Source organism: Osmerus mordax, chromosome 19 (genome assembly GCF_038355195.1).
Source record: "Osmerus mordax isolate fOsmMor3 chromosome 19, fOsmMor3.pri, whole genome shotgun sequence".
NCBI lineage: Eukaryota > Metazoa > Chordata > Actinopteri > Osmeriformes > Osmeridae > Osmerus > Osmerus mordax.
In genome coordinates this window covers 5,635,809-5,649,150 of record NC_090068.1, presented here as the reverse complement: position 1 = coordinate 5,649,150, position 13,342 = coordinate 5,635,809, and the positions used below count along the sequence as shown (strand labels likewise).

The 13,342-nt window shown below is 40.5% G+C and overlaps 1 protein-coding gene, 1 long non-coding RNA gene, 1 other non-coding gene and 1 pseudogene across 5 annotated transcripts; 2 read left to right on the top strand and 2 right to left on the bottom strand.

Moving 5' to 3' along the window:
- The first annotated feature begins 322 nt into the window (after positions 1 to 322).
- LOC136963533 (phospholipase A and acyltransferase 4-like) lies at positions 323 to 2,478 on the top strand (annotated as a pseudogene).
- Positions 2,479 to 3,825: 1,347 nt separating this feature from the next.
- Positions 3,826 to 3,943, bottom strand: LOC136963664 (U5 spliceosomal RNA). The gene has a single exon (XR_010879010.1). It is a non-coding gene; the product is annotated as a U5 spliceosomal RNA (small nuclear RNA).
- Positions 3,944 to 6,648: 2,705 nt separating this feature from the next.
- On the bottom strand, positions 6,649 to 9,479 carry LOC136963322 (uncharacterized). 3 transcript variants are annotated; one of them, XR_010878980.1, is made up of 4 exons: positions 9,400 to 9,479; positions 8,655 to 8,956; positions 7,715 to 8,484; positions 6,649 to 7,654 (listed from the first exon to the last, which is right to left on the bottom strand). It is a non-coding gene; the product is annotated as an uncharacterized lncRNA (long non-coding RNA). The 3 variants fall into 3 exon arrangements; XR_010878979.1 differs by having other exon boundaries at positions 6,649 to 8,484; XR_010878981.1 differs by having other exon boundaries at positions 6,649 to 8,484; positions 8,655 to 8,962; positions 9,400 to 9,459.
- A 1,842-nt stretch (positions 9,480 to 11,321) lies between these two features.
- On the top strand, positions 11,322 to 13,104 carry LOC136963282 (phospholipase A and acyltransferase 3-like). The gene is made up of 4 exons (XM_067257356.1): positions 11,322 to 11,397; positions 11,760 to 11,868; positions 12,026 to 12,288; positions 12,509 to 13,104. Exons 1-4 carry the CDS (start codon positions 11,383 to 11,385, stop codon positions 12,644 to 12,646), a joined length of 525 nt encoding a protein of 174 aa, XP_067113457.1. The 5' UTR covers positions 11,322 to 11,382; the 3' UTR covers positions 12,647 to 13,104.
- Positions 13,105 to 13,342: the final 238 nt, after the last annotated feature.

Here is a 13,342-nt window from a genome sequence, read left to right as displayed (position 1 = left end):
TAAGAAAACATTACGAAACTAAAGACAGTTTAAAAATAATAGGCCAACAGATCATATTATTTATAAATTCCCTTATATAAATATAGCCTACTGTATACGCTAGTTAGTTGGTTATGAAACACACACACATGCACCATTAGGCGTATATATATTTTACCAACAATGTGTTGAATTTTACAGTTGAATTAGTTACTTATTATATTGGTAAAGTAGAGAGGTCAAGAAAAAGCTATCAGGACGGTTTGCGCTTTGACAGCCGGTCAATGTGTTGCAGCGCCCACAGTGGAGTTAGATCGCAGAGAGCGCAGATCGTAAAAACACTATGAAACAGGTGCTCGGCAGCGACATGACTCCAAAATGATAACAACCTGTTGGTAAAAGGCATGGCGGTCGATCAGATAGGCCTAACCCAAATCCTCTTGAAAATGTAGGCTATGTGTAGGCTACTCACCTATTTCAATGGCATTCGACGAGCTTTGCGTTGAGCAAAAAAATCCTCGACAATGTCCTCAATGTTAATCTCCCGTTACACATGCTATTTGATTTAGGCCTACCTAAGTAGGCTATTGCATTAAGAAAATGTTAGCTACATAGAACATAATGAATAAACTGCTAAATTGTCCTTCCCAGTGAGAGGCAACTGACGGTAAAGCACCTCCCTACAACTCACTCTCCTGTCTAATTTTGTCATCTACAAGATGACCTACCAGCCACAGCAGTAGTTAGCTAGTGAGTTGCTGTGCTATCATCAGGTGAAAAGTCTGACTCCGAAGTGCGCCGTCACTTTGACATGAGCTGCATTACTTAGTCGAGCCTCACACTGGATGTGGAAAGTGCGCTCTATATGTCTCGCGCATTCAGATAAAAGCATAACAAGTGGCACTTTGCGAATATCACGTTTTTCTCGGCATATTTCCAAAGCAGACAATTCAAGCGAAGGTGAGCCCGCCGCTCTCCTCCCAACTTCCAGCTGGAGGGCCCGCTCTCGACGGACCCTCGGACCGCATGGGCCCCAGACGTGCGACTGCACTGCCTGGGGCCCATGCCTGCATTTGCTGACGTAGAAACTTCACTTGACTTGAAGTAGGCCTACCTCCCTCTTTTGTTACCTATACCTCCTTAGTCTGAACGATTTCTTGGAAATCGAAACCACTTTAAAACTTCACACCAGACTGTAGGAAAAGGAATAGCCATGGACCCAACTTTGGTAAGTTTATGCAGGGTTCTCAAGTTTTATCTTAAATTTGGCGCGAGATTACCAAGGACGGACGGACAGGTGGCTTGTAGGTGGCATTTAACTATGTAGAACTCGAGACAATCAACTCGGCAGAAATCTTCCCTCAGTATGCCTGCCATTAATTGTTTATGGCGGGACACGTATTCATTAGCCTACTTCCCAGCGTGAGAAATTGTTGAAATGCGTTGACTCTCACGGCGAATGCGTGAGACTTAAGGGCCCTGATTTATGTATTTAATGTTAACATAATCATGTAAAACTGATTTTAATGAATCAAATGTATCAATCTTTGATAAATTAAGATGTCAAAATATTTTCCAGTTAAATAAATTAACTACAAAACCACAACCCTTTTATTTTTCCATGTGTGTATGATAAGGAGCCAGAGCCTGGAGATCTAATTGAAATTTTCCGTGGGATGTATCAGCATTGGGCTATGTACATGGGAGATGGATTTGTGATTCACTTTGCACCTCTCTGTAAGTATTAGAAGTAATCTATTATCTGAGAGATGGATGAACTGGTCTAGATAAGAATAATCTATAAGCAATACCTGACCAAGTGAGGTATAGACAAAGGCAATTGAATTATGAGTGATTCTACCCCCTCCCTCATATCTCTCTTCTCACCCTACAGCTGAAGTCCAAGGAATGGGGAATAGCGGCCTGATGTCAGTGATGCACAACAAGGCCACGGTGAAGAAGGAGGAGCTCTCGGTTGTGGTGGGGTCTGACAAGTGGCAGGTCAAAAACAGCCTGGATAAGAAGTATTACCCCAGGCCCGTTGACCTGATCCTGAAAGACGCAAGTCAGACGGTGGGAGAAGAGCTTCCCTACAGTATCGCCATGGCGAACTGCGAGCACTTTGTCACAGAGCTGAGATACGGGAATGCAGAGTCTCTCCAGGTAAATATGCTAAATATACTTCAATGGGCTCTATATGAGACCTGGATCCTAGTAGATTATATGGTAAGATAGGATGGAGTTCAGAGTGGTTCAGGGACGAGACTCAAAGCCATAAGGACTGTTCATCACAGTACGGGTCCACGGCTACTTTACTCAGCAAATCGTAGAACAAAATCATAGTTGTTTGTTTTTGTGTGTGTGTTCCAGGTGCGTCAGGCTGGGATTGCTCTTGCTGTGGGGACTGCCTTGTTTGCCATGGCTTCCTTTTTGATTAGGGCTATAGCAAGAGCCAATACAGCTGGAAAAAAAGAGAAGGAGAAGGAATATCATTACTGATCTGTACGATCCACAAGAGATGGGAATGCTTTATAAGCAGCCATTCAACAGCAAGCTTAATAGATGAATTATTCAAACAGTGCTTCTATACTCCTCTGATTGAATTGATCAATAACTTCCAATCTTTTTTTCTAAGGGTGGAAGGGGTCCAATATCAGTTTTTAAAAATAGAAATTATTTTAGACTTCCATAAATAAATAAAAAACAAAGAATGGAAAAAGATTGTATTTATTTTTTTGCCACATATGAACACATGGCAGGTTACGTGCTCAATGGTCTGTTGACCAAGAAATGTGTTACTCCCTTTTTTGAACAATGAAGAAGAATGTTGGGAGTCAGGTCAGATAAGGACTGAGTAGGGGAATGTGGTTATTGAAGATCATGAAACCAGAAGTTTCCTGTACGCACGGTTGCCACTGTATATCAAGTTCCAGAAACTGAAAGTACCCTCACTGATGTTGCCTACAGACAGTCAGACAGAGACCCAACTGATAACTACATAACGTCTGAAACTATATAAGCTCTGTTGAAATGACAACGCTTTGCGCTTATGCTCTTATTGTATCCTGCTTTGAGCAATAAACAACCATTGCCTTGATTCTAATTAAACCAGTTATAAAACTGGTATTAAATGTTATGTTAAGTCATCCTCTTCTTCAATATGAACATTTCTACTGATCAAATCGCATCCCTTTGATGCTGCTTGTAACTGATACGCTGATGTTTGTCAGAAAGTTATGTCAAGTTTTCCAAACCTTGTTCCAAAACATTTAGAACAGATATGTAATCTATAGGCAATGAAAGTGTTTTAGCTGGCAGATAATGCAAATTAAAGTCTCTGTAAAGTGACAATAAAATATGTATTCTGAGCTTGTCACACCACAGAAAAATATGTTCCTAACCACCCAGCCAAATGTAAAAAAAAAAGCCAAGTAAAGTTATAAAAATCTTGTAAAAATTAGCAGTTTTCTCAGATCTCAAACGCTGGGGGCGTGTTTGCTTAGGTCGCTGAAACCACGCCCACTCGCAGATAAGTTACTCCTCTCTCCACTGTAAAATACCGCTACAACAAAAGGGTTAGACTCCACAACAAAAACTCTACAATTTTACAACAACAATGGAAGAGTTGGCTTTACACAGCCGTATAAGTTTGAGCTTCCAGAGCCAGAATCAAATTCAGAGGACATTGACCGGCTAAGTCTCAGGACTGTTGCTCGCGCCCCTCAGTGAGCTTGGTTGGACCCCCACATACTGTTTTTCCCCAAAAACATTTGCAGGCAGTCCTCTCAAATGTAATCTGATATATTTGAGGGACATTACCATACCATACTTTTAACAGTTTAGGAGGCCCCACGTGAGCAGGGCATCAAAAAATGTATTGATACTCGTAGTGTTCCTCTCTACGGAAGTCTTTAGTAAAAGGCGAAAGGCTTATGGGTTTAAAAAAAAAAAGAAACCAGTGTATGATGAGCTGAAGGGAAAACCTCTACGGATCCATTCTTATGGCGGATTATAGGGGCCTAAACTAAATAAATACATAAATAATTAAATAATTTATTGGCTAAATACTTTAATAAATATATAATTATATAATACAAATCTTAAATAAATGACTAATTATATAATGTAATGCCTAATTGACATACAACGTTTATGAATTACAAATCAAATTAGACACTACATATATAAATGTTACATGTACTTGTGTGTATATATATAGTTTTATGTTTTCATTTGTTCACATTTATTTATTAATACTTGAATTTATCCACAGTGGAACTTTATTTTCCACAGTGGAAAATAAATCTGTCGTTGTCACCCGTCAAAGGTCAGGGGGCGGGTTAATGCCTCTGATTGGTGGTTCAACTTAAATTGACTGCATTTGACTAATTCAAGATGGAAGCACCCAGTGCGGATTCAATGTATTAAATATTGCATGCTACAGTGGTCAAAATGTTGGCTGTAGCTGAAGAGATGGAGGCAACTGCCAATTCACCATTTTTTTTACATCATATTGAGGGCTTCGCTGAAATTATAGCAATGATATCAGCGTATCAGTTACAAGAGAGCCCTGTTTCCCTGTTCTGCAAAATGTGTAAAATAAGTAGCAGCTTTGTGACAGGGGTTTGTACATTACACTTTTGTTTATTTGTCAGTGCATAAATGGGTGTCCAGGGTAATTACTGCAGCAATAACAAACGTCAACCATCTACATTACCATAGAAAGTTGAACCTACATTAGCAGGAATATAAAGATGCTATATTTCTACAACATGCTGCACTGAGCTCTAAGATAGTCAGCTGCTAATCAGAAACCTCATGAAATGCATGAGGAAGTTATTGGACATGTATTGGGTTGCTGGCCTGAGATCAAAATATGGGGCGGAGCTCCACGACATAGAACTCCAGATACCTGCCAGGTGTACGAGGAAGAGACAAGGTACACAAACAAAGTCAGCTTGTTTAATAGCATGTGAATAGTTTTTCAATTATTACAATGTGATCATTTTTAATCGATAATTGATACTTTGATTGGATAAAAGAAGCTAATATGAATCAAATATGCTTAACTTAGTGACCTAAGTGTGTCACAGTCGCGATTCTCTGTTTTGCAACAATGTAACAAATTACTCAAATTATTTGTAAATATATTGTGAATAAAGAAAATAGTATACGCTCTGTTGACCAGTAAGAATACAGAATTTATTAATGTATTTTACACAGTTTTCACTGTAAGACAAAGATCATGTAAGTAGGACCTAAAATAAAATAAAATACCCAAAGAGCATGAAGGATGTCTGATTGAAACAGAGCCGTCAAGGAAACCTAGACTAGACTGAGCTGCTGATTAACTGCATGAGGAAGAATAGTAAATACATCAAAAATGTATTACAAGTCACATCTCACACACATAGTACAAGTTCCAGTGGCATGGGGTGTCAGCTCGGCTTCTGTCTGCCGGCTCATCAGGTAAATATCGCCCTACACAGCTGGGGCCAGAAGGAACGTTCGGTTCTTGTGGTGCAAAGTATCTGCAATCAGTGTTCCGCTGACTTCAGGTAGAACTCTAACTTGTATAGAGACAACCAGACAGGATGGGATTCTTACGTTTTGGCCGGATCCAGTGGTGTTCCGTCCACCCAGGTCCACTGACGGTAGAACGTTGGTGGAACGTTATCAGTCAGACCCAACCAGACACTGCCTAGGTTTCTGGTTGTAGTGTGAACAAATTCCTGATGGCAGAATTAATAATGTCAGCATAATTTACTTGATATCACAATGTCACTCAAAAAAGGAGGAAGGGGGGGGGGGGGCCGCACTCTGGTCATGGAACCCTTGTGGATAGTCCCGTTGGTTACTCCACTTTCCCGTGAGCATCAGGTGCAGAGAAGGTGAACATGGCAACAGAGACGGAGAAAAGGAAGCTAAACCGCTGACTCCCAACCACATTCCTCTCTCCCTCCTTGTCTTCTCTCTCGTTTCTCTCTGCCCCGCATCAATCCCCCTTCCCCTTTTTCTACCTTCACTAATAGTCCAAATTGGTTACAGGTGCATCGAAACCCTCTTTCTCTCGCCTTCCACCCCATGACACACACACACACAGTAGATGTTCAAGGTCCTAACAGTGTAACATTGGTTAGTGCCAAGGAATGGTGTGTATTTTAGTAACAGACTGTGAAAATAACAATCTCACAACAAACTGCTCACTTTTTTGCTGTTTGTGAAACATTCTCTCTCCTTCCCTCTCTCCATCTCTCACCTGTTCCTCCATGCTGTTTATGACCAGGTCCACACCATCTACATGCTTCTTACGATCCAGTATTTGTGAGTTCTACTCTGACACAGTTAAACTCAGACAACAGACATATGACACACTGAAAGCACCAATAGATATAAGTCTATTTTCTCAGATGTCTTCAGCTCTTGTTTCTCCTGACTCAGTTTCCTATTGAAGTCTATGAAAAAATCAGCGAGTAGGAACGACTGCTACCGTTATCCATAGCTAGCACTAAGCTCAGTAGCAGCAGTGTAACAAGCTAATGCTGGTGTGCTACTTTAGAGCTGGATGACTTTCAGTCAGGTAGTCAGTATTTCCCACACTGCCCCAGAGTCACTGAGCAGGGTCTGGTACACGGCTGATGTCATAGAGGCACACTGAAATGCAGGGTCAATGAGGAGTCCAGACAACATGACCAAAGGACTGTTTTATTTCAGGAATAACGTATTTTCTAAGTAGGAAAACCAAGCTGAGTGGTAAATACAACTAAACATTAATAACAAAATTCTCAGAAGCTACAAATAGTTTGAGCCTATGTAACTCATTCTTACATCACATACTTCATGTTAGCAATAGGAAGGGAAAGCTCATTATCATAATCCTTTCATTCATGCAGCTATGACAGGTTATTGACATAACAATAATGTAGCTGGAAAATGTAATGCATAGGAAAAAATATATACGCATAGAAAACCCACAGTATATCTGTTAGATCCCTCTCTCACAGACCCAGAAATTATTAAAATCACATTTGTTATAATTCCATGTTATAGGAGGAGGAACGTGAGAAGGGTCGTAGTATATCATAATAATAATTAATAATCTTCTCTCTAAAAGAATATTTAAAAAATTGTACTTGTATATTGTATTGTTTACTGATTGCTTGATAGTGTATATCATTTTGATCACTTTGTTTATGATTTGAGCGCAGTGTTTGATTTTGAGCGCAGGTAAATCTGTTTTGAGGCGAAAGTTTCATTTTGAGCACAGGTAAAACAGTTTTGAGGCGAAAGTTTCATTTTGCAAGAGGATTCAGAGGTTTTGTAAATAGTGCTTGAAGATGAGGTTTTGTGTTTACAGTTTTGAGAAAATGGGTGACTGTTTCAAGAAATGTGTTTCGGCAATCGTGAAAAACTTTAAGAACCAATCAGATACAGCCCACTCTTCAGTGGTACTGAAGCAAAACTGGAGCATTAGCGCCCCAGGTGGTTTATTGGTTTATTTTTTTAATGGATTACAATCAAGGATGACACATTTGATGTGATGCCTAAACATGATGCCACTGATCATAGACACAATGGAGTTTCCTCATGCTTGATGCTTATGTGAAAGAAACAGAGCTAAATGACTCTGATGTATTATTTGTGATTATTTGTGTAATATGAACAATATGAGCACCTCCCTACTCATGTTAACATGTCCCTACTCATGTTAACATGTCCCTACTCATGTTAACACCTCCCTACTCATGTTAACACCTCCCTACTCATGTTAACACCTCCCTACTCATTACATGCCGGTAACCTCAGAGCTGCCTTAAACAGGGAACTCAAGTTTCTCTCTTACAATGTCAAAATATTGAGTCCAGTTGGTGAACATGGTCACAACCTCATCTTGGATCCTTTCAAACTCTGTTTGTCTCTTTGTATTATTTCTAATCCATTTTACCTTAGCAAAATGATCTACATAAGCCTTTATGTCATTCATGATCTGTATAATGTGAGTCACCTCATTTTGTGCATCATCCTTGTCATCCTGGCTGCTGCCTCCCTGCCTATGCACTGTCAGGAATTGTCTAAGAGCTCTCTTCAATACCCGACAGTATTCACCATATATCAGTGCATTAGCATTGATATACAGTTCATGTGCATCAAAATGTACCACTAACTCATTCATAATGGAATTTTCTGTGTCTCTATGAAGAGGACCATCTATGCCAAGGTTGGTTTGTTGGTTCATGAAGTCATCTACAGTTGTTTGGTAAAATGTAATGACACCATTATTGATGACATGCTCACCCCTTGTAGACCTCTTACCATCATCACCAAGAGGAGCACTGAACTCAAAATTTTGGTTGATTCGACGGATCTTTTCCTTTGTCTCGTCTTGAACCTTTTTAATTTCCTTTGTGCGAGCTGCCTCTAGTTTTGCTGATTGTTGCGCTTTCTTCTTGTCATGCTTGCCCATTACTTCTCTTATGTGGTCCATCAGGTTAATTTCAGGAATACCTGAAATAACATAAACAACAGACGCAGCTCTGAATCAGATACAGTATGTCAAGACATCTGCAATAATAACATATGAATGGACAGCTGACACTTACCAGCCGAACAAAACTGACAGCAAATTATGGATGGGCAGTAACACCCATCACCCTAATCAGTAGAGCAGTACTTACTTTCCACATGCATTGCAGTCAGACCAGATGATTTCTTCCCAATTGGCGTTGAGCTGCCAGATGTGCTCCGAGAGGAATATCCCGATGAACTCCCAGAAGACCTGCTCTCTCTCAACTTCAACACTCTTCTAAGCCTTCCATTGATGACATCCAGTTTTTCCTTGGCCAGAGCTGAGTCATCTGCAGCCACAGCCAAGACCCACTCCACTGCCTCTTTTACAGAGCCCACCACTGGAAGGGCCTCTATGAAGCCCACCCACACATGGCTTCCAGCACGGGCCATAGCAGGAGGTTTTCACCAACTGTACCTGAAGAAGATCATATTTAGTTTCAGTTCCTCATTGCTATTTTATTCCACAAATTCATGCTCGTCGTTTATGGTACAATGGCTTCTCTCACAACCTCCTCTATATTGGTATAAAGCACCTGCTGTTGTGGCAATAGCCTGTGATAGCAACGGAAAAGAAAATAATCCTTACTATACCACAGGAATGCAAAGGACACTCTCTAACATAGTGGGGATTTCGCTCTCGAGTAGGGAAATAGAAAGTGAAACTAAACGAGTTCAGCTACCCCCACCAATGTGGCCTACCAAGCGTCAGATGGAACAAAACGCAGGACGGCGCAGGGAGCGGTTACAACGCATCAAACTTGCTAAAACAATACAGGAGGGATGAGTAACTAGCTGGCCCTCAGGGGGCGAACAAACAGACGTTTATACACAGCGCTTGGGTTACGGACATACCTGCAAGCAGTGCAGAGTGAACGTACGACGATCCAACACAGGCGAGTGAATCAAAAATGGTCCGACAGCTTCGAACAGCTGGGGGCAAGGACTTGACGAAAGTTGTCTTAGCCACAGACTGGGCGGGGAGAAGTAAATAAGCGGCGCCGTGATGTAAAATTAACTCTTACTGCTACAAGAGCAATGAGAAAGTGTTGGAAATATGCTGTTGTTTTGATTCATGCCTAGACGAAGCCCTTATTTATAGTTGTTCTCAATTGTTTACACACAAATACTGGTACTAGAGACACAATGACCACAACATGTAACTCATGCACCAACCCCATGAACCAATTGTGCTAAACTACAAGCACAAATCCTGCTTTACACTCAAATTGCAGCTCTACACAATTCTCTGCATTTGGCACAATTTTCATGAATAAAATCTTTTGTTTTCACAAAGAACACACTGCCATTCAAATACGCACACTGACTCATCGCATGGACAAACACCTGTCACTCAGTTTTACAATTAGCAATCAGAGCTTTAGAATAAAAGGGCAACAGGTGACCTTTTCTGTTTTTGAGCAATGGATGCCAACATTGGAAACAGAGGCAGAGGAGTGAGAGTAAGAGGAGGAGGACAGGGAGGACGAGGATGAGGAAGGCCAAGGATCATAATCTCTGATGAGATCCAAGCCGCTTTGGTTGACCATGTAGTCAACCATGGTCTAACAATGAGGGAGGCTGGGAAAAGAGTACTTTCCGAAATGAGAATAGGTAAGAAATCTACTCTCACTACAAAATTGCAGTAGGCCTACTGCATATCAATACAGTACTCAATGAGTACAGTAGTAAAGTATTGCCTGTGGACTGTTCTGTAGGACTGTAAAAATAAAGTATGTTTCAAGTATTTGGAAAATGTATTACTACTTTGTATTCCTACACAGTATTTACAGTATTTTACTATATGTTTGACAGAACTGAAAGATTACCAACACAAGGTGGTCGGGAACGTCTTCTGTCTCCTGAACAGGAAACTGAAATCATGAACATGGTCCTAGAAAATAACGCCATAACATTACGGCAAATACAAAGAAAAATAATAATAATGTAACTGTATACACTATACAGTAAATTATTCTGTTGTTTTGTATGTAAACCACTGTATGTGCAACTTTGTGTTGGTTGGGATGTACACTGTGTACATATATGTAAAATATATTTGTTACCGTGTATTTCTGTGTTCTGAGTATAAAAACAATATTCTCAAATATTGTACAACACACTTACTGTATGTATGTACTGTCTGTAGTAAATGTAGCACTGAACAAAAAAAGGCCTAACTCACTATGATGAATGAAGAAGAAGTGTTTTCCATTCATCATAATGTTTTACATTGAGCACATCAGTGTTCAAATGGTTCTTATAAATGTCTATTCATATGATGGTTTGTGTTGGTCATTTGAAAACAAAATACCATTTTGAGATTAAATAACATTGTTTTGAATGTTAAGTTTAATTTTGCAGGAGAAGTGAGGGGGTTTGCCCATTGTGTGTGTGTTTTTTTCATTTGTGTGTAGAGTTCTGAGAGTATGAGGTATGCATTCAGAAAATGTGTGTAACCAATCGAGAAAAACTGTAATTGCCTTTTGCAATGAACTACCATGGCCCAAAACACAGAAACCCCACTGTTGAGAATTCTATCAAATCGCGGTGTTCCAGAAGAGTAGGCTACCTCTTACGCATGGAACAAGATGTGAACAAGAAGTGCATATTTACAGGGCTGACAACTACCAAATCTCACGCAAGGATTTTGGAAAAGTTGGCAGCCCTGGTGAGAGCTGGAACAAGGCCAGTTCTGGCAGAAATTCGCTGACGTTGAAACTTCACCTCCCTCTTACAGTCTGAAGTTCATGTCTGTCACTTCAGAGTCTGAACGATTTCTTGGACATCGAAACCACTTTAAACCTTCACACCAGACTAGCAGGAAAAGGAACATCCATGGACCCAACTTTGGTAAATGTATGCAGGGCTCTCAAGTTTTATCATAAATTTGACGCAAGATTACCACGGACGGCGGGCTTGTAGGTGGCATTTAACTCGGTGGAACTCGAGACAATCAATTCGGCAGAAATCTTCCCTCAGTGTGCCTGCCATTATTTTTTTATGGCGGTACAAGTATTAATTAGCCTACTTCTCAGCGTGAGAAATGGTTGAAATGCGTTAGTCTCACGGCGAATGCGTGAGTAGACTTGATAGCCCTGTCTTTTGTTTTATTCAATCTTTGATAAATTAGGATGTCGAAATATTTGGCAGTTAAATAATGTAACTACAAAACAAAATCAATGGTTTTGTTTTATTTTTCCATGTGGCCATAGTATGATCACAAGACAGAGCCTGGAGATCTAATTGAGATTTTCCGTTGGATGTATCAGCATTGGGCTGTGTACATTGGAGATGGCTTTGTGATTCACTTCGCACCTCTCTGTAAGTACTCGAAGCAATCTCTTATCTGAGAGATGGATGAACTGGTCTAGATAAGAATAATCTATAAGCAGTACCTGAATAACTGAGGTATAGACAATTGAATTATGAGTGATTCTACCCCTTCCCTCATATCTCTCTTCTCACCCTACATCTGAAGTCCAAGGAGTGGGGAATAGCGGCCTGATGTCAGTGATGCACGACAAGGGCAGGGTGAAGAAGGAGAAGCTCTCGGTTGTGGTGGGGTCTGACAAGTGGCAGGTCAATAACAGCCTGGATAAGAAGTTTGACGCCAGGCCTGTTGACCTGATCCTGAAAGACACAAGGCAGATGGTGGGAGCCGAGCTTCCCTACAATTTCGCCACGAAGAACTGTGAGCACTTTGTCACAAACCTGAGATACGGGAAGCCAGAATCTCGCCAGGTAAATATGCTAAATATACTTCAATGGGCTCTATACGAGACCTGGATCCTAGTAGATTACAGCGATTACATGGTAGGATAGGATGGAGTTCAGAGTGATTCAGGGACGAGACTCAAAGCCATAAGGACTGTTCATCACAGTACTAGTCCACGGCTACTTTACTCAGCAAATCATAGAACAAAATCATAGTTGTTGCCATTTGTTTTCGTGTGTGTTCCAGGTGTGTCAGGCTGTGAATGTTGCTGGCTTGGTGTTGGGAGGCGGTGCGGCTATCGCTCTGGTTGCTTGTGAGATTCACGCCCTGGTAAAAGCCTTTAGAGATGAAAAAAAAGAGAAGGAGAAGGAACATCATTACTGATCTGTACGATCCACAAGAGATGGGAATGCTTTATAAGCAGCCATTCAACAGCAAGCTTAATAGATGAATTATTCAAACAGCGCTTCTATACTCCTCTGATTGAATTGATCAATAACTTCCAATATCAGCTTTTGAAAATGGAAATTAACTTAGGTACTGAATTTATTGAGGATGATTGGAAAGCAACAGACTGACAGACTGAGGGAGACTCAGTATAAGATACTTCATAGGCTGCATATCACCCCAGTTATTTTGCAAGTTGCCAAAGTAATCAGTGAGGTCCTCGAGGTTGAGATTAAGAGAGATCCAAGTCCTCACACATTCCTTCCTTACACATTTGTGCATGTAATGGACTGGAGACAGTACTTTGTATACTTTCTTAAATAATCTTGTGGACAATTTTACTTTTTTCTTTTCTTTATCCTTCTATGTTGTATGTGTTGATTGCTGTCTGTTTTGGGCGGGGGGAGGGTGGGGATTGTTGTTGTGTGCTTTGTAATGTTATCCCTTGTCTAAACAAATCAAAAGTTTGTAAAAATAAAAGAAGGACATTAATTTAAACTGCCATACATTGAAAACCACAAAGAATAGGCACATGGAAACGTATTGTATTCATTTTTGCCACATATGAACACATGCTCAATGATCTTATGACCAAGAAATGTGTTACTCTGTGTTGTTGAAGTATGTTGGGAG

What these genes read in the sequence shown, in the direction of transcription:
- LOC136963282 (XM_067257356.1), top strand. An exon ending in GATTCACTTCGCACCTCTCT is followed by an intron (nt 11,869 to 12,025) that starts GTAAGTACTCGA and finishes CTACATCTGAAG; the next exon opens with TCCAAGGAGTGGGGAATAGC. An exon ending in GGAAGCCAGAATCTCGCCAG is followed by an intron (nt 12,289 to 12,508) that starts GTAAATATGCTA and finishes TGTGTGTTCCAG; the next exon opens with GTGTGTCAGGCTGTGAATGT.